Source organism: Scomber japonicus, chromosome 24, assembly GCF_027409825.1.
Source record: "Scomber japonicus isolate fScoJap1 chromosome 24, fScoJap1.pri, whole genome shotgun sequence".
Lineage (NCBI taxonomy): Eukaryota > Metazoa > Chordata > Actinopteri > Scombriformes > Scombridae > Scomber > Scomber japonicus.
This window is the reverse complement of record NC_070601.1, coordinates 12,973,961-12,995,360: the sequence shown is the minus strand read 5'-3', so window position 1 is coordinate 12,995,360 and position 21,400 is coordinate 12,973,961. Positions and strand designations below refer to the sequence as shown.

The window sequence follows — 21,400 nt, the reverse complement described above, 5'->3', positions numbered from 1 at the left end:
GGAGCATAATTCTTAATCCATGGAGTACTCTTTTAATGACGCATGCTGGAAATGGAATAAAATGTGAACAAGCAGCTTACAATGCAATGTGTGTACGTGTCTGTGTGTGTGTGTGTGTGTGTGTGTGTGTGTGTGTGTGTGTGTGTGTGTGTGTGTGTGTGTGCGTGTGTGTGTTGAGTTGAGAAAAAGTGAGTTTTTTTGGTCCATCTCTTCTCTAAATTTGGTATTTATGTGAGAGCTCTCCCCCTCCATTTGCAATAATGGGTCAAGGGAATTTGCTTTTGCTATTTAGATACATTAAATATGATTAAAGAGGAAATGGGTCCTTTCAGGGCTCAATTAAGTGCTTTTTTTGTTTCTTACCACAGGGATAACATATGAGTTAGTGGCTGATTTGTGCGAGTGTTTGTCCTCTTGTGTTCATTTTGGATGGTTTTACCAGTTTGTTTTGTTCTTTTGTGTTGTATTAATCTATCACACAGCACCTCTAATCCATGCTGACTGTTGTAGCAACCCACACATATAGTGCATTCTTTTGTTCTTAAGTCTGGGTTAAAGGTTTAAATTGAAGAGACAGTGAAATAGCTTTGTACCCCCCCCCCCTCCTTTATTGTCACCAAAATCTCCTCTCTCCTCGGTGTCCAGCAGCACACGGTTGCTATGATACTGCTATCTCTGGTATGAATTGTAAAGATGTTTTCATTCTCAGTTTTTGTCAAGTATTTTGTATATATTCAACATTTTTCTGGAGAAGGGGGAAATGTAAATATACTTCCAGGTGTGGACGGATATTTGTGATGTAATGATTAACATGTAACTGGGAGATGATTTCCCAAAAACCTTGTCAACAGATCCTGGGAAGGCATTCCTCGGCTCTAACGTAATGAAAGCAAATCTTTCCGCGCTGTTTGTTTACAACGGCGCTATAAGAAGATCTGAAGCGCTCCGTATGGATTGGGGTCTCGGGGGGACCTGCGAGATATTCGTGTGGACCGTTTGTGAGCTTTTCCCATACGCGAATGGAAAAATACACTCACACACAAACACACAACAGAGGTGGAAAAGGCTGTCTGTGCTCGTTTCCTGCTGGTCTGAGCAGAGGGAAAGTCCTGGAGAGGCTCAGTGCTGCCTGCTGTGTCACATCAAGGTCTCACACACAGGACATGGAGGAAGAGTTCTTTGCCACATTGCTACATTAAAAAAGAGGTAGAGATTCAGGCTCAAATCTGATTGGTTGGCAGGATTTCTTTAGTATCATCTCATTGCAACTAAAGCAAATCCGCAAATTAGACCAAGAATTATAAGCTGCAGGAATAAGAAAAAGATGACATAACATATTTTATTTAGAGCACTGAAACAAAACTATTAATATGAATCATTACACCTACAAAAGTAATGATTTATTAGAAATCTGTTTACAATTATACCCTATGCTGCTGTGCCATTTACAGTAAAGTGTGGGAAGATGAGTGTCGGTATTCATGCGAGTGTTTTGCTCATGTGTTGGTGCAGACAGCCTCTCTTAGAAACATATTAGCACTGAGTGGGTTTGTGTGTACATTATTAGTATTGATCTCCACGCTGAAGGAGTAAACAGGCCTTCCAGAACATAATGGAGACCACAGACTCAAGATGTTTCTAGTATTGGAATGCTAATAGTATGATGGTGGCTTGACTTTTGTGAATGCTGATATTCTCTCTTTTCTGAGTTGCTGTGCACAAATAAAAAAGCCCAAGCTCGGTGTCAGAGGCGTTACTTTTAGCCAATGAAATCGTGCTGAAAGCAGGTCAGAAATTCTGTCCTTTGTTGACATCCACACCACGGATCTTATCTTTCACTGTGAATGACACGCTGAGATGCAGGAGACAAAGCAGAGAAGACGCCCTGAGCTGTGAATGCACGGGTCTCTGTTTACGAAAAAAAAAAAGCCAAGGGTGACAGAAAGCGACAAATCACCCCAAAAGTCAGTGACAGTGTGCAGAGACGGAGGGGATATTGATAACTTTAAACACTGGCATAGGGTAGGGAGATATATCGCAGAGGGGAAGAGACGCAGAGAAGGAGAGAGGTGTGAGGAGCTAGTTAGGTGGCTGCAAATCACCACCTGATCATTCATTACATCTGTCTCTGCACCGAGGTGTTTGCGTGTGTGTGTGTGTGTGTGTGTGTGTGTGTGTGTGTGTGTGTGCGTGTGGAACGAGATTACATTTCCATGGGCCAGGCTCGCAAATGAAACACTGCAGAGGAGGTTGATTAGCCACATCAGCGAACCACAGCAAGACAAAGCGTCACAGGCCTCTGTTGGACCGGGTCCCATCTGCCTCCTGCTAAGCAGCAACTAAGGCCAATTGACTTGTTGTTGTTTTTTTAAACAATTCTTTATTGAAGAAGTCGCAGCTGTATGCTGTATAAATAATAGAAAAGTAATACATGAGGCCTACAGTTTTTATCCAAAACCCCATGCATCCTCTTCCACAAGGAATAAGATAGCTAACAGTAAAAATAAAATAACATAATGAAATTTTGTAGAAAATAGAAATGTAGACAACAATCATAATAATTTGTTATATGTGAGTATATAAAGAATAAATTACAAAAAAAAAGAAGGACATCAATAGACCAAGGCCGATGCAGTACTATTGTTAGTATGGGGCTGGTAACAAGCACATAACAGCCATACCTGTACCCCATTTTGATCCTATAAAGGCCTTCTGCGCCTGTTGTCCTTGTTGCTAAATGCATCAGCACACAAGGCTGAATGCCTCAGCTATTCTTGTGCTTGGAGAGAATAAGTGTTGCTGCATGAAAGGCATCTTTTTCAGCAGTGCTGTTTTCTATAGCACAGACAATGGAGCGTGACTGCAAAGCAATGAAAGTGGGGCGTTTTCACTAAGCCCTGGTTTCTACGATTATTAGTGGGTTTGTGTTAAAATTGCTAGTTTCAGTTGTGTGTTTCTATTAATTTTGGCCACGCTGCACCATTGTTACACAGTTTCAGTTTAGTATTCTGTGTTTCACAATGTTATATTTAGTTGAAGGGGCTCAGTCCTCTTCTTTTCGAGATGTGATGGTGGGCAGATCATTTGTAATCAGTGATAGCAGCACTTAGCAGTGACTCACGGGGCTCTGTCAAGTTGAGGTAGGTAAATGACAATCTGTGCAATTATATCTGTATTTGATGTACTCATAACTCTGTGTGTGTGTGTGTGCGTCATTGTCATTCTTCATGTTTTGAAAGTGAGGTATCAGGTGAGGCTAAAGAAGAGAGTAGGTTGCTATAGCTCAAGTTATTGTTGTTGAATTTTAATTTTTGCCTTTATTTTTTGTTGGTCCCACTTGGTCCAGCCTGCAAACCAACTTCTTTTTTCTTTTTCTTTTTTAGCAACACCCCTTCGAAAGGAATCCAGTGTCCAAATACCATCTTCTGGATTTAATACAGGGTGGCAATGCTTGCGAGATGAGCAATGAATCAAGAACATTTGGGTTTATTGTTGCGACATCGCTTACATGTCGAGGGGAGGTTCAATTATGGGGTCTGACGATATCTTTTTTTTTTTTGGTTAAAATACAATTCAGATTTTTTTGTAAACTCCCATTTTCTTCATCCTAAGTAAATCATCAGAGGCCTTGAGAAGAGTCCCTAAACATTTTGGGGCATTCAATTCATGTTTTTCTTTCAAAATAGCCTGGATCATATTTGTGCAGTGTGGGATTTCAAAGAGCGAGCATGGGAAGGAAAATAAATCAAGAGCAACAAACAGAATAAGCTGTGTCATCCCCCAGCAGCGCAGATGATGAGATTTCGTTCTACATGTATTGTCGCTCCTGAGTGTGTGTTTGTTTGTGGCTCTGTCACTTCCCATCATTTAAAATGTCTAATTCAAAAGAAAAGGCATTCAGGTGAATTGATGGATATTTATTTTTGGGAGTCGTGACTGAGCCGAACATCTTCTTTTTTTCCTGTTCCCCGGGGATAAAAGAAGAGATTTAGCACTCAAGCAGAGATGCAAGGGTGTAAACCTCCAAATAATATCACCGCTCTGTGTGATGTGGCCAAGTTCAACCCATCCTCTACTTCAAGAGAGACAGAGTCAGGTTCGGCCCCCGACACGCCGAGTCCTTGGCGATGAAAACGTATGGAAGCGGTGCGGTCCCAAGGCTGCTGCTCATCTCCATCTTGATAGCAGCTTCTCTGAAAGGCAGGCGTGTTCCCTTCACTGTCCAGATTCCTATCTCTGTAATTGCCTTCCAGCAAGGGAGGAGCACTAGCGGAGTTGGCAATGGAACTTCCCGCCGCCCACTCAGAGACAGGAGACATGCTCCGATGAGGACTCAGGAGTCCTTGGGGGGGGAGGAGGGGGGGGGGGGGCTTTTAGTTTGCTGCCAAGAGAGATGTGGGGTGCTGCTTTGACCTGCGTTCAGGATTCAAGCATTGACCGTGAAGGGTGCTGGAGTTTTATTGACATGTGTCACGGGTCCAGCTACTATCGGTCCAAAGCAAAGGGCTCTAGCCAAGAGCGGACTGGACAACAGAGTATGAGATTAGTGTCCCATCTGCAGTGTCCACTATGATGAGACTGAAAACAGACATTTACAGTCACAGTATTTGTTTGTAACCTTATATTACAATAATAAGAACTTCCATCCTTTGTTGGCAGTCATGATATTTTCATTATCAGTTATTCTGCTGATTATTTTCATGATTCATTGCTTGTACGAAAATAGTGAGAAATCCCTTCTTCAAATGGTTTCCTCCAACCAACAATCCAAAACCAAAACATGTTCAGTTCACTATCATATTATCGACTTATTCAATATTGACTAAGACTATTGGCAAACATTCACATTTGAGCACCTTCACAAGTTGGATTTTTGCCATTTAAACTGATTAATTTATAATCAAAATTGCTGCCAGGTAAATTTGTGTTAATTGTCAGCTAATACCCACATCTACCTTCAATTGAAATTAATGTGCTTTTAAAAAGATACCAAGTACATTTTATCATGATTACATTATCTTTAATTCATCATAGAGCAGAATAATTTATTTCAGGATAAGAGAAAAGCACTTTGAGGGTCGGAGAGAACAAGACAAAGCACCTGTTCTAAACTAAATGATTGTTTTAGTGTCAGACAGATGTACATCACACTCAAAGGATGTGGCATTAGTGGCTAGCTGTCCTCAAACTAAACTAACTACTAAAGACAGAAGGAAGTCCGGTTGCTACAGTGAGTCAGAGGGCTGCATGCAGTCTTATGAAACACTCATAATGTTCAGTCGCTTTCACGTGATGTTTATGTTCTGAGTGGTTTACTGCTATTCTAGTCGAGAAAAAGTTACAAAGGAGGATTTAACATTTGCTTAAAGATGCCAGAGCAGCATCTGTCATCAGGATCCAAACCGTTCAAAATGTGACTTTGTACAACTCAATCAGCCGTATCCAATTCTGCATATATTGCTTCAGAGCACAGACGCCACATTCTCACTGTTTAATGCTGCGCAAACAACCCCAGAGCGAGTCTCGAGATCCCGGAAAAAAACCAACACCTCGACTCTCTCTGCTGGGCTGAATTCATCATCTGAAAGCTGGCAGGAAAATCAATGAAAACTAATAAAAGGGTCATGCAGCGTGAACGGAGGCCTTATTTGAATTATGTCCAAGGATGTGGTCTGGTCCTATAAAGTGCCTGGTGTGCACTGTGCAATACTGCGAAGGGGTTTAGTTGGGTGCATGCCTGGGGAAAGATTTTCACTGTGGGAATTTGGAAATAAAACAAGGGGTCGTGCCATGTTCATAGAAAACACAAACCATCAGCTTTTAATTGGTATCAACTCCAATATGTTTGCTGCATGTTTTAATACCCTGAACAACAAGGTTCATCTAGAAGAATAAACTGGAGGAAACTGACCCAAACATGAGTCACGGTGCGTGTGAATAATAACTTTCTGAAGCCAACTACATAAAGTAAAGACCGGCTTTCCTCTCCTGTATCGCCTCGCCCCTCACAAGCACACAAAAAACACAATAAAATCCAAGACAAACCTGCCACGTTAACTTTCTCTGGGTTGGAGTTGCTGGGTGTGGCAGTGCTGGTGCCATTGGTTAGGTTTCCCCCTGTGCCATTGTAGATGTTTTCCACTTTGGACTCCAGCTTGCCCAGCCTCAGCATGATGTTATCCAGCAGCACTGCGAGGGTCTTCTTCAGGTCTGAAAGTGAGAATGTGTGTTATATTACTGGAGTTGTTGTGAAATGTTAGCCACCAATATCCTAGAAAACCTACACTTGATATAGATGGTTGTGATAATGGAAGATTCATAGCAGGATGTTTGAGGTCGATACTGATCTGATAACGATATATATAAGCATAGAATGAACAAACAATCTTGACAAGGATCCCAATTATGACGTGTCACTTCTCTCTTTTGGACAAACCATTTACTACTGTTAGTATAGTTTGTCCAACATGCCAAAAGCCTCCTTGACTAGAATTTAGAAAACCATATTTTCTAAGTTCTGCTAATTCACCAACAAACCATAATACAGTATTATGTTATTACTAACCAGGCGAAGTTGGTATTTAACATGTATACTGTTACCACATCTTTTACTATTATTTAATAGCACTGAACACACACTAGTGCACAGTTGATGCTAATGGGAATTAGTTTGGCTGGTATTTAGTCATAAACCGAGTATTGGACAAATTAAAGCTTTGACCTAGCGGTGACCCGATATAAAAAAGTTCAAATATCACCAAATGTCTTTGCAATCTGCCGAATACTTGTTGAGGCTTTTTTCTCAAAACCACAAATGTCAAACCAAACCAAACCAAATCTAACCAAAGGATGAGGAACCTCTATGCTCTGTGAATGTCTGGGCAAAAGTTCACAGAAATCTACCCAGTAGTTGGACCTGGATCAAAGTGGTGGAATGACTAAGAGCCAGACATCTAGACTATCCACAGTATTACACCACTAACATAGCTAAAACTAGCCTTGATAGCAACAGAAGTTCCTAATAAATACATCAAATACTAGTATGTGGGATAGAATATATACACAAGCAGATTTTAGTCTTTAGGTAAGATATCAACATCAGAGTAACTCTAACTCTTAAATAAGAGGCTAATTAGGTTTATAGACTCAATTTGTATCTGATTAACTGTATCTGAGCATTAAGAGAAAATATCCAATTCTTTCATTAACACCAGGCTAATGGTTACAGTGAATGCATGTAATTTATGCTGCGTTCCTCAACTATGTCTGAAAATGTATTAAGGAAGGGGGGGGGGGCACTTCATCTCCTTTTACAATGACTAGTTGGGTTTCAGGCAGCCGGCTCAAGGCTCATTTAAATGTAAAACCAGGGCCGCCACGCCGTTGCCAGTGACCTTGCTGTTTAATTTGAGTCTTTGCGTTTCTGTGGGCATCTTTCTTTCCACGAGCGTTTATCTGCATAGGACACAGCTAATGGCATAACAGGCAGGCAGTCGTGGGGGGATGCTGAACAGTAATGAGACAGGGGGTAGGGCGCGCATTCAAAATGGCAAGCGTGATTTTAAGACGTGGCATTTTTTAGATCTTGCTGTATTTGTCTGATACTGTAACCTGCAGCGTTTGCACTGACATTTAGGAGGGAAATGTGAAGTTGAGTCGCTGTAACCGGTACACACAACCACCAACCACAATTATGTTATCATCAACGTGCTATTTGTCATCAGCAAAGAGCCCCGCACAAAATCATCAAACCAACAGTGTATTATATTATGTATGCATTGGCTTCTGTGTGTACAGCAGAGATTCGGAGTGCATCATGCATTAGTTTTCCCAGAGCTGATGATAATTGCAGCTTGTCTATCACATACGAGTGCCACATTTTTCCCACCTCGCAGTGATGCATTTGACACGCCAGTTTTCATCAAGTCAGAGAGATTGGCGAGGGGCGCGACGAGGCCCTGGCACGGCGCGCCAGCGTGATTGGTGTGAAGAGAAAACGCCAGAGCATTTGTCTGATTTGGATGAGCTCTGTGCGCTGGGAGGAGCTGATGCACAGAGCTCGTAGCAAGAGTGAGACCAGGAAGAAACCAAATGGAAAGATTCGGAGCACGGGGCCTTGCCAAGCTATCGGGCTGTACATAATTAGGGGGGAAAAAAGGAAGGGGGCAGGGGGGGGGGCGCCTGGAGTTAATGCCCCCCTCTGTTCACCTCTGGCACACATGCCTGTGCCCACTAGCGTCAGGGCTGGGCATGAGAGGGAATCAAATGTTTAATATTTCAGCTTGTAGTTTAGCCAGTTTCAACCATGCTGTACAATAGGTAAGGTGAGCCGCTCATATGTGCCAACGGAGGCTAACGTGAAACCACAACTTCCAGGTTCTGTTCCAGGAATGAGAAAACTTCATTCAAAATCCCATTGACATTTGTATTAAAACAAAAAAAACAAAAGCACACTTTTTCACAGTATGTTGTGTTGTTCGCTCCATATGTTTTGACAAGTACAGCAAATTTAGTTTTGAGAAGCTGACTTGTGTGGAAATTGGGTAGACAAATATCCCAACATATGTTTTGCATCAACCAGCAGCAATAACAGAGAAGTGTTTGTAGATTTTTTCTCAGTCAAGGAAGTAACCATTCATATTTGGTTTTCTTTTTGTCAGATAAACTGAAGGCAAAGTTAAAGAGGACCTGTAATGTATTTCCTTATTTTGTGCCATATGTATATCTTCATATGTAGATTTGTAGAACTGTTTTTATTGTAGAATAGCGGCTGCTAACAAAGCTCTGTTCATTTGGTGAGGAACACATTTAAATGACTGTAAAAGTATTTCTTTATTTAGCCATTTATAAGCTTTTAATATGAAGTATCAAAAGCAGGAAATGTTGAGTTTTCATCAGCAGTAACTGAACACCATTCTGATACATGCTGCCCCTTCACTGGGCTTCCTGAAGCTGGCCAATCAGAACAGAGCGGGGGCCTTAAAGAGACAGAAGGGGTCACAAAGAACCAATACAAGATAAATAAAGAGCTTTTTTCAAACTGTAAATCATGCAAAGCTACTCTCGTGGAGTCGCTGAATAAAAACATAGAGCAGGAAATGAGCATCATAGATCTCCTTTAAGTTTATGTTATACAGTAGTGTTGCCTCTATGTTCTTTTGGCTCCTTGTATGTACAGACCTGACCCTGACATCTGACAGGTCTTTCCTGTTAGCGTACCTTTGAATTTAGAGTATTTTCTCAAATATGTGTAAACAGCGAGTCCAGACTGTGATTTTAGCCAGTTGCACAAATGCAAACATGCTGCACTCTATTAAGAAAGACATGAGTTTACATTTTTAACCTGGCTTTAGTCTAGCTTTTACTATTATATTTATTTATTATCTATGTATATATTTATATATTTTATATTAGTTTTTAATTAGTTTTCACTTTTAGTAAACTTTTTCTCTTTTTCTCTGTTATTTTTAATTTTCTCTTAACTATTTTACTTTATTTAATGTAAATGTCTAAACCTTTTTTTTAATTAGTATTATTTTTATCACTTATTTTCTTTCATGTGCATTGGTCTCATTTTCTTTTCTTTGTTATTTGTTCCATTCTTTATGCTTTCATTGGCCTACACTTGTTCTGTTCACATTAACCTGTATGAAATGTGTTAAATAAATAAAGTTTGATTGATTGATAATACACTTCAATTTGCATCCAGTGATGAGTGACAAGCGATGTGAAGAATGCAGTGGGTTCACAACAATGATACTCAAAACAAGATACTCTGGAAAACATGCAAGGTGACGATGCAGAGTTTGGCCTGTATGAAAACTGAAAAGACATGGAGTCAAGATGTTCAAGACAACAAATGTCAAGGAGCACACGTTGTACTAAGGCACATTTTTACAATAATTAAATGTGAGGCTCTGAGACCTTCATTAGTCACTGAGTTAGAGAAGTCTCCACGGTGCTGTGAATAATGATCTAGCTTGTCCTTCTGTACACTTACACTGCTGCCAGGTAACCAGATGACTAATAGCACACCTAGGGACACATTTCTGCCTGTCTCAATATTTCTTAGTGAGGTGATGCAGCTTAAAAACTAATCCAGGAGCAGCAAACACACTCAACTTCACTATAATGTCATATAAGATAATAATCTGGATTTCCAATGACTTGGGATCTTTCATTAAGCCCGAGAGCATTAAAAAATAAATGATTACCAGGGAGCATAAGCCCTCAGTATTCATCAGTGAGATCCATATGACAAGCTTTGACCCGGCCTGGTAGCGGTCTCCATATCTAACCAGCGTTCAATAACAAAGAGCAGGCAGAAGCAGAAGGAGCACACAATGACCTTCCAGAGGACGTACAGGATTAGAACAGCAATACAAGCTGACACCACACCCAACGCTTGCTGTGGGAAGCTGGATTCCCCTGAACTCTGATACCGGTCCTACGGAGCGGGACGAGGCAGACTGCGATGTGTGTCCTCGCCACAAAAGAAGCCCACAAAGGCTGTTGAGATGCGCAGTAACGGGAGACGGTGTCAGGTGGCTCATCACACCTAAGCTGCAAGGGTCGATTTCAGGTGGGAGGGTGGGGAGGGGGCTGGAAAAGGGAAAGATCATCTCCTTGTTATGTCTGAGTTGTTGTGAAAGGAAGGGATAGCATGAGGTGTTTCTGTTTGCACATGTGGAACTGATGGGATGACTGCAGGGAAACAGACTCATCTTATATTTAATTCAAGCACAACATCCCTCGCTGTAAAGTCTGATATTAGTTCAGTTTCAGAGTCCTCACATTCTGTATTGAAGGCTGAGCTGCAGGTTATCAACATTTGAGCTCTATTTACAGTGACACATCTCTCCATCGCTTCCTCACGCAGTCATCATTTGTGACTACTGTGTACCGAAAAAATTCAAAATGCTGAAAAAGCGCATAGGTGTGGGTTATGGCATGTTTGGCAGATATTTTAGGGTGATTTTTGATATTTGTTGGGTATTTCTTTCATTTGGATTTAATGCAGTGAATGTGGTGGATTTAATGTGTTCATGTATGATTTAATATGGTGAAACATTAGTAAGATTGCACAATAAAGAATTGGAAATGAGTAAAACTTACAGTATATTTGGTGTATTCAGTGCAATTTACAACAAATATACAGACTTTATCCAGACCTGCAAAACTCTCCTTAGCAGGCATAAATGAAGAAATATAGGTCATTTTTAATTAATCAATTACAAATATGGAAGAAAAATGTAAGTTAAACTGAGTATACTAGCCTCAATATTGATAATGAGCTCAACAGGATGATCATATTTCTTTTCTGTTTTTCTTTTCTTCCCTTTCAACTATCTGTCAAATTGCAAGCATGAAAACCCACTTGCTTGGTAGTTATTCCTCCATGAATGAGTTTCTATTGCATTACATTACAATCCTGCATATTTGTGTCTGAGCCAAACCTGAGACTGAGAGAGTAGTCACCTAGCCCAACCTGAACCCTGAAACGCATTCAATGTAAGCTGAAGCACTGAGTGTGTGTTACCAGAACACATTTAATGTTTATTTATTTAATCTAACAGTTGAATGTATGCGCATGCCTTTGTATCCACTTGTTGACTTTTTTCAAATCTTGGCTATGCTTGTAAACATAAGAAATGTTTGCTGCCCTGACAAAGGAATTTGATATGATATTAATGCCAGCTGTTAGTTTTATTTACATTATTTGAATAGGTTAAGAGTCAAGATAACTTGCTGATAAAGCAAGTTTGCAAATGTTTTCCTTTATATATTGTTCAATACATTCTTTTATCAGTAAATGTATACAACTTAATCATGTTTGCAGTTAAATGTTTGCATTATGTTATCATAATTTGTATGTTAATAAACTACATTCTATAGTTTCTTCAGGCTTCCAGGACACAGTTCTTTCATGCTGTTCAACAGGTGGGTTTCTTACAATAAACCGACCATCCAACCGCGCTCCAAATGAGCTTCCGTATTCAATTCCCATGCATTAAGATTTTATGGGTCATTTCAGAGTAGCAGATGAGGAAACCCTGGTTCACCTTAAACTCAATACAGATGGGATCAGGACAATAAACCAAGGGATCGAGCGCAGGAAGGAAGCACAGAGTATCCTGCTGCCTCGCTATCTAATCAAGGACATGAAATGGATTTTGGTGTGATATTGGACGGCGGTCAGCTGGCTGTTCTGCAGATTCGACGGCACCGTGAATGTCGATCCATCATATAAGCAAGCAAAACAAACCGGACAGGACACTGGTCCCTGGAGACTAAAAATCTATGGGCTGGTCTTAGATGACATCTAACCCAAATTAATTAGAGCAGGGTAACTCCTACTGTACAGCATGTATAGTAAACGTATAACATGCCTCTTTTGCTAGTATGAAAAGGGAGGTAATGTAGAGTAGAGTAGGAGTACAGGACTACGTAATTACACATTCCTTCAGCACCAGTCTAACCAGATGAGGTATCTCACCCTGACAGGTCTCTGATGCTCCTGAGGAGTGCTGAAAGTAAGGCAAATCACTCACTTCCAACTATAGCCTGTATTCTAGCTGATTGTAATCTTCAACAGGAACGTTATTTAAATCCAACAAAAGAAAGACTCAGGAAATGAAGGCTTAAAATCCAAATGGAAGAAATGTGTCTTGATGTCTTGCTGCTTGATTTGAGCGGTTATTCAATCCGTTTTTTATGGCACACAAAGGAAAAGAGATTAAAGAAGCTGCATGATGTAAAAAAAAAAGGTCAAAATCTGAGAGATAAGACGTGCACTACATGTGCTGCCGTCATTACTGGCCAGTATGCCTCAAAATTACATGGAATGTTAGCGGTTGGTTTCTTTGAGCGGCTCCAATCTCTTCTTTATGTTCCCTGGGAGCCGATTTTAATCTCCAAGAGCTTTACTGTATCCTGTTGTTTCTCTGAGCATTAGAGAACAATCAATTGCAATCTCAGGTTTCTAATGAAGCCTCCCGTTGAGCTGTACAGGTCTATTAATGGCATGAATAACTTATTGATGGCTCTTCTGGACCTGTGCTATTACCTTATTAGGCCCTGATGCAGCTGTGTCAGCATTAAACCTCCTGGGCCAGTCTTCTTGAATATAGGCGATGTAAAGCAGATGTAAAAACAGGTCCACCTCATAATGCAGGTGCTCCATTTGTTGTATTACTGCCTGGTATTGATGATGAAAATTAAAGAATAGCAGACTAATCCTGCTAATTATCAAATTATCAAATCATCTCCAGCAGGTTTGACCTTTCTGCTTTCAGCTATTTTTCTATGCTATTGTTATCCTCACACATGAACCTTGAAAGATCACTTTGACTCCATGGAAACAGTCAAACTGACATAAGGTCACATGGAGTTAAGAGAGCTGCTGACTCACCGTAAGCCGTCATGGTTCCCACGTAGGGCCCGTCCATGACACTCTGGTTCTCCTCAGCCAGCGCCTTGATGTAGCGTTTGCTGAGGTCCAGGATCTGCTGCCGTAGCACCGCGCTGTTCTCGTGGCTGGCCCGCTGCTGGATGGTGAAGTGCAACAGCATCATGCCCCAGATGAAGCCGAAGCTGACCAGGAAGAAGCCCAGCTTCTGGGACGACAGCTTCCACAGGAAAGGTGTCGCCATGCTGCTGACTCGGCCGCGGCTAGTCTGACGGGTTGCGAGTCTGGTTATGGCTGAAGGGGGGAAGAGGACGTAGAAGGACGGAGGAAAAGAGGAGGGGAGGGGGCGGGGATGGGGAGGGGGAGGAGGAGGAGAATCAGGAGGGCAGGCTGGGCATGACTGGGTCAGTCGGTGTAGCTGTGGTGGTTTTTGCAGGGGCTTGTTTGCCTCACCGGCGGGATTTCCTTCTCTGACCCATCCTCAGCTCTCACTAACATCTCAGTGGGCCGGCTCGCTGCATGCTTCCTGCTGCAGAGGAGACACAAGAGGACACAGACAGGTAGACAGGTTAGGTAAACACACACAAGCCAACCCCAACCCAACCCAGACACTACATGTGCAATATCACTATAAAAAAACCCACAGATAATTGGACAGCGTCTGCCATAATTCAGAGTAAACTGTCAGTCAGTAATCCGTCAAATTCTAACATTTTCATTTCCAGCAGACACATCAAAGCTTTAAATCCTGACATGCAAGCTGCAGGGAGGCATCATGAAGTTAATCTGGATCACTCTTAGAGGAAGATGAAGTAGCCAGCAGGTATTTGTTACACCTGTTAGTACTACAGAGACACACCCTGTGCATTTAACCTTTTCCTTTGTCAATAATGTATCCATCTTGATTTACTTCTAATGCCTCTGTAACTTTTAAAAGGAGGGGCTAGACAGAACAGGCTGGTCTCGCCCAGCCAGTGTAAAGCTTATGATTTATGTGACTGTTTGGAGTTTGGGGGGGGGGGGGGGGGACACAAAAAAAGGCTTGTAGTTCCCTAAAATATTGAACATTTGAATAGACTATAATCTGTTTTCCTCACTGACATGCAAGGAAACAAATGGAATTTCAAACATGTTGCCTTTTTTACATGTTGCTTAATCTGAGCAGGTTTTTCTAGGCTAATGACAGAGGCATGTGTGTGTGTGTGTGTGGGTGGGTTTGAGTGTGTGTACATATGTCTGACAAAAGGTCAAAGGTTTATTTATCCACTCCCACTATAGCTAAATAAATTGTAAAGGGCAAAATGTCAGGGACAAGGTTAGCCCCACTAAGTTTCATGGAATGTGTTAAACAGCTGATATCTGTTAAGAGCGTGTGGAAAATGAGCAGTTAGTCAATTCACTGATTTGACAAACTGATTAGTTATTTTTAGGTCATTTTTTTAAAAAACACCCAAAAAAAATCCCTTCATCTTAAATGTAAGTATTTTGTGGTTTCTGTAGTATGAAAGTCAAGTCCTTCCAATGTGGCCTTTCTGAAACCGATACTGATACTTATCATAGAGGGGTAAAAATAATTCACTAATAATAATAATAATAATAATAATAATAGATATGAAGGCTGATATAGTGAATTTTAACTGAAATGATAATACGCCTTTATTCACCAATTTTGCACTGATATGAGATACTTTACCTTTTTTTTTTAAGCATATTTAACATTATTTCACATTGTTAACCAATTTCAAAGATGAATACTGAGAAAATACAGAATAAATAAATAATAAATTAGCTAAATAAACTGTATCAGCACTGTGCTGTGTCAGTCACTATTTTCATTGATTGACCTCCCATAAGAAATTCTTTTTTTCTTGCTTCCTATGGTTCACTGAGTGTTTAAGCAATTAATTAATAATGAAAATAATTGTTAGTTTCATCCCTAATTATCACAAACTACTTGATTTTGGCAGGTAGTCTTTACAGAAGACTTTAAAGTTGTAAGCATGTAAGTAGATTTTTTTTTTTAAACTGACTTTAATTTCCTCCACTGTGTGAACAGTGTCTCAGACCTGTGAGGAGAAAAGCCGACCAAGCAGATTCCAGTAAACATTTAATAGTTATATTCTACTTTCTTGCTTGCTCTCTTTATTGCACACAGCCGTGCCAATGACAACACATTTGGCCAAAACCATCAAACTTTTGCACACAATACAAGGAAAAGATGAAGAAGAAAGAAAAAAAAAACCCCAGACCGCCCTGCAGCACTAGTTTAGTTCAACGCGCCTTGCTGACAACCTTGAGGCAGTCTGTGTGCAGCTAAATAAACGCCCCTGGCTTTGCGATCACACACACACACACACACACACACAGTTTCCAGCATGCAATCAAGCCAAAAGAAAAAGATGTTTTTTTAGATGTAGTCTCATCTGCAGCACCGTGGCTGTAAATGAGGCTAAGTAAGTGTGGGGAGGGGATTTCTTCAGCCGTCTCTCTCCCTCTCTCTTTCTCTCTCTCTTTCTCTTTCAAAGCAGCTCTAACCAGGTCAGGACCAGAGCCGCCTGCATGGATGCAACACTGCAAGAAAACCAGCAAAACTCTCTCATATATCTGTATTTCAATATCAGGGAGAAATCAGATGCATTTTTTCAATTCAGATCCAATTCTACCTGAATTTGCACATCTGCTGAGCTCTATTTTCTTGAATATTATTATTATTTTTGCTGTTGCTGATGTTATGTGTAAAGGTTACATGAGGTTGCAGTAAACCACACAGCACTTCGTATTTAAAAAACAGCACAAAAAACCCATTAAAATTAAATGTATTCCACAGCAAATTTGTTGCGGTGTTGAGTGGAACGTCTAATAAAAAATCCAATAACTTCTGTTGACCCAAAACAGCATGCAGACACACACTGAGGTTAAAACCAAATTCATTTATAATACAATAAAACACAAGTTCAAAACACAGGTTTAAAGTCTCTTACATAAACCTAATGTATCAAACAAAAAGCAGAAGCAAATAAACTATTTATATTCAGTTACAATAGCTTCTATTCATTTCCTCTGCTCTGACCCGTGCCTCCTCCTCCTCACATTCAACAGCTCAGTATCAGCCTACCGATATTAGATCTGTAGTATTTATCGGTCTTTGATTGAGAGGATTTTTCTTGGATCTAAAGCGGTCAGTATGTAGAAGGGGACGATACAGAGATGGTTGTATCGCGTTCCACAGAAACACAAAAGACGCACTAACAAATGCCTCTTTTCACCTTCCATCCATCAGCTTCATAAATAGGTCAGAAACAGCTGCGAGCCACTTCCGACGGGGGGCCCCAGTCTCACAGCAGGTTATGACACATCATAATTGTTCAGTCATTTAAGACCAAAAAAAAAAAAGGGCTAAGCTTTTCTGTGTGCGGAAAGAAAAATGAAGATGCTTGCTTCGTAAAAAATGCTAATTCTTCTTTTTTTGTGGCGTTTAATTGGCTCATCTGGTTGTGTGATGTGTGCAAAAAAAGCGTTTGATAGTAGCGTTGTGTGATAAGATTGGATGTGACTCTGACTGTGTTGAGGATGGCAAGGCAGTTTTTTTTTGGGGGGGGGGGCGGTGTTTATCAGAGAGGAACGGCGCTCGAGCCCAGGCTGGCCCCCTCCGTGGTATATATCACTGCGAGAAGCCAAAACATGCACGGTAACACTTGAGTGAACCGCTACTGAAAAACAAACACATGAACACAGTCGCAGTTTGGCTACGTTGTCTGGCCTGATCCCCCCCCCCCCCCCCTCACACACACACACACACACACACACACGTCCATCCGTCTCATTTAAGCACGAAACTGATCGTGCGGATCCTTTTTTTTTTGTTAGGAAGCTTTCCAATCTGTGTTTCTGTAATCTGTAGGAAAAAAAGGGGGAGAGGGAGGGGGAGTGATGCAGCAATTCACCTCCCTCCTCCTCTTCCTCTTCCTCCTACTTCTTCTTCTCGTCCTCTCCCCAGCAGCGCTCGCATCTCCTCTCAGTTACCTTCTAGTTTCTAATTCAGGATCTTAATTTGTCTGGCTGGGAGCCCTCTGGCTCTCAGCAGCAGCAGCGGCCAGGTGGAGCCCTGTGTGTGTGTGTGTGTGTGTGTGTGTGTGTGTGTGTGTGTGTGTGTGTGGACAGTCAGCTAAAGTTGCAGAATATATGATACTTAGCAAGTGGAGAAGATAACAGACCAACCTGCTGAATAGTTGTTTTGTTGTTAAGGAGAGGTAGCAGGTAGGGTTTAAGAGGAGGTGAGGACAGAAACTATTGAGTCATACTAGCTCGGGAGAAATCAACTGTCCTCTCAGATCCTCTTCTTCCTGTTAGCGTTTATTGTCCGGTGTATCGTATCGACCGTACTTACACACCCAAACATACATACAAACAAGCACCCGCAACAAAGAAAACATCCTAATATACATCCTGAAATGACTCATTAAGTTTTAATAGCTTCCTTGGGTCTCGTTTCCCAGCTTTCACACTGTGCTTCTGATGAAAACACTCTGAGTCTGTTTTATCATTTTAACTGATGGACTTATGAGCCTGATATTTAAGCACAGCAGAGAGCGTACACCAGCAGAGCAGACTGGAAAGATGTGGTAAACAAGTCATTAACAGGAAAAATGAAATCATGATACTAATAATTAGGGCCTGACCAATACTGGATTTTTGGAGCCGATGCCGATACTGATATTAGGGAGTAGAAACATTTCCATTTCAATATATTGGCCAATAATCATATATATACAGAATATATAGATAACATATTTTTTGTAATGACTGCTCAAATGTGATTATTAAGCAATGGAGGCTGTGACATTTTATTGTTTAACAGTGACCTTTACAGTAAAAAATGACATCAGTGCACTGAAATAGTACACATCACTGGGAATTTAAGAATTATAAAAAAAAATACATACATCCATACATCCATCCGTTTGTAATCGAGGTGGGTGAGTTACATATAGATTTGTATCTGGAACCAGTGGGTCAATATTCATGCTGAGAAGTAAATTATGAATGCAAGTAATTGATGCCAAAAAACACAAAAACCGAGGATAGAACATGAGAAAAATCGATAACTGTGCAAAGTGGAAGGCGTTCATTACCCAGGAACAAAACTCCAGTTCATTATTTGGCTGGAAAAAGTTCCAGACAAGAGTCGAGTCAATTTCTAATTAAATTGCGATGGAGCTCTGACTTACAAAGTAAAGCCTCTGCGGCTTTTAGAAATACCTGCTCAACATCCAATAAACAAGAAGAAGGTTAACAAGCAGCTCGCAGCAATCACTGCCACCCCCCCCCCTCCACCACCAGTGAGTGCAGAATGTGCTCTATAGTAACGTCAAAAGGGATTTAGAGTCAATGATATCACATCGTTGTCATATAATCATCTCAGGCTTTAATATCCTTTCAGCAGGATCTTAATCATGCAGCCATCGGCCTCGTTCTCTCATGCGCTCAATTGTTAAGACCGGGGACAGATGGCTGTGTGAGGTAAAGACTCCTGTCCATTTCCCCAGCATCTCAGAGCTGAAAATATCTTTAAAGTGTAGTTTAGGGACCGGTCTGTAAAGGTGAAGCCGGCCGAGGGAGGTCTAGATTAATTCCGGTGCATTACTCCAGGTCTAAAAGAGAGTGTGTGCTACTGAACTGAAATAACATACACTAAGAGCTTGTTGCGTAACGGCACAAAAGTAGTGAAATGTGCTCTAGAATGTAGCCTCAGACATCAATTATGGATCGGCTTTGAAAAGGTATCCTTTTTTTTTTCTCCCCCTGAATATAAATAGGCTGTTGTGGAGTTTGGACTTCTGGCACCTGTGTAAGTTCAGAGCTCTGCAGCACCCTCACTTTTCAGAAATGAGGTATGAAAATAACCCTGACTGTAGTTTGGAGCTGCAACTAATGATCTTTTTCATTATCATTTAATGTATAGATTACTTTTAATATGAGCCAGTTGGTCAGTTGTGATCATCACAGCTACATGGATCCACGAGGGAGAAATCAAAGTCGTGCTATTTTTTGCTTAAATCTTAATATAATCATACCATTATCAATATAACTGCTGAGTAACTGACTGTAATCACTGCAGGTCTAATGAAAATGTATCATAATATTAAGAGGTACAGTTAGTGTGGCCGCTGTGCTTCAATCCAACACACCACTGTTTTAACTCACTCTCACTTTCTGACTGAGGAAAAACCTTGCCCTCATCAAATCCTGATAACGCCTGAACGTTACCATGGTTACCAAATGATTTGCATAAACACACATCATTTATACAGATCAGATCACTTAAGATAAGATTGCCTTTTTCCTTCCTTCAGGACCAGAAGATTGGTTCAACAGTAGTTAAGCCTTTGAATTCATATCCATCATGAAATCCTACTTCTTCTCATGCCATAAATAAACCGCATCATAGTCCACACGGAACCAGACCGAGACCCCCTTTGGTTGTTTGGCCCACGTCAGAGTTTGATTGACAGCTTTCACACAGGCTTAAATGAATGTGTCTTTACATGTAGATGTGAAAACACTCTAAATATCTACATTTTGAGATCATAAAGACTAAAAAAACACACTATATTTACATTTGAGACATTTTCACTGATGTTAGGATTACCCCCCATGTGTAAGCGGTGATGTGTGATTGGCTCAGTCTCTTGAGATCATTATCAGGCATCATTTGAAAATCTCATGGGTCCGTCCTCTCCAGTCTGCTCTGTCAGTGTAGCAGTGTGTAGAGACCTAGCTCGCCTTGTTGCCTTGGCTAAAGGGGACCTGATATTGATAATATGGCTCCGCTACCATGGAAACCGGTGTGACTCTGCATCTTAATGGACTTCTTCACATACGTCCCGCCTCTTAATTATTCATTAGAGCTCTCTAGAGAAAAAAAAAAAAGCTTCTCCACCTTGCTGCTGTGAATCCCGAGGGTAACCAGATATGAAGGCGCAGTTTGAGACGGGCGTCTTCTAGGGAGCTACGTTCAGGAAGTTTATCTCGAATATGAGAGGCACCCGGATCAATGCTAATGTGCTCTTTATGGAGTCGCTGATGGGGCTCGAGCACTTCAAGCGTACCGATTGCCACAAAATAACCAACACGCACATTCACAGTGATGTTTGAGGAGAATGACACAAGACATGAGCTTCCTGTAGCTTTTATAAACCCACAACTACCGCTCTCAGCGTCCGGCATGATGCAATAAAACTACAGATTATTTTCTCTGTTCCAGTAAGTCAGGTGATAAGATCAAGCAGGAAAGGTGGGTGTACTCCAGCGACCGAGCTGCAGACCACTAAAGGAAGTAGAAGCTTCATTAACCTTGAGCAGCAATGGACATTCATTTACATGACTCACAAGTAAACAGCATCATCCCCAAATAAACACACGCGTTCCCTATCACGGTCCACCTCAGACAGTCTGATAAAAGTGCCTCACTGATAGGGAAATCATCCTCAGTGACTCACTCTGTGTGAAAGCTTTGTCTGTGTTTTCTATTCCAGTTCCTCTAAATGTAATATTACCATTGTTTACAGTCATCATTAATACACACTGTCAGGGTTTCAGCACATTGCAGTTACCTCTTCCTCAGACTCTCTCATACACACATCAGATCATAAATAAACTCAATAAAACAATATCAAAATCATACAGTAGCCAAAATATAGACTGGAAATTGCCCACTACTGGTGTGCTATTTATCTTCTTAAGTAAATGACTCCTTAAATCAATCTCACAGTAAAGTTTCATGACTTAGTTCTGTGCATATTTGGGTGTAAAAACAAATCAGATTTCTATTATGTAACATCAGGTCATCCTTGTAGTAAAACCTCCTCAGCCCTGCCACTGGACTCCATCGTTCAGTAACACAAGAGTTTAACCCTTGTGCCTCACTTAAAAAATACCAACACATCCGGGTCATTTTGGATGCAACCACATTTTTCACTGGTCTGCTGTGTT

At 41.0% G+C, this 21,400-nt stretch overlaps 1 protein-coding gene across 1 annotated transcript in view; it reads right to left on the bottom strand.

Moving 5' to 3' along the window:
• mgat5 (alpha-1,6-mannosylglycoprotein 6-beta-N-acetylglucosaminyltransferase) overlaps nt 1-13,706 on the bottom strand; it is a 71,225-nt gene extending 57,519 nt beyond the window's left edge. The window contains exons 1-2 of the mRNA XM_053314635.1: nt 13,412-13,706; nt 6,046-6,210 (exon numbers count right to left, since the gene is read on the bottom strand). Of these exons, the coding sequence (XP_053170610.1) occupies nt 6,046-6,210; nt 13,412-13,652 (406 nt within the window). The 5' untranslated portion in view covers nt 13,653-13,706. The remainder of the gene's footprint in view (nt 1-6,045; nt 6,211-13,411) is intronic.
• Between the last annotated feature and the right edge of the window lie 7,694 nt (nt 13,707-21,400).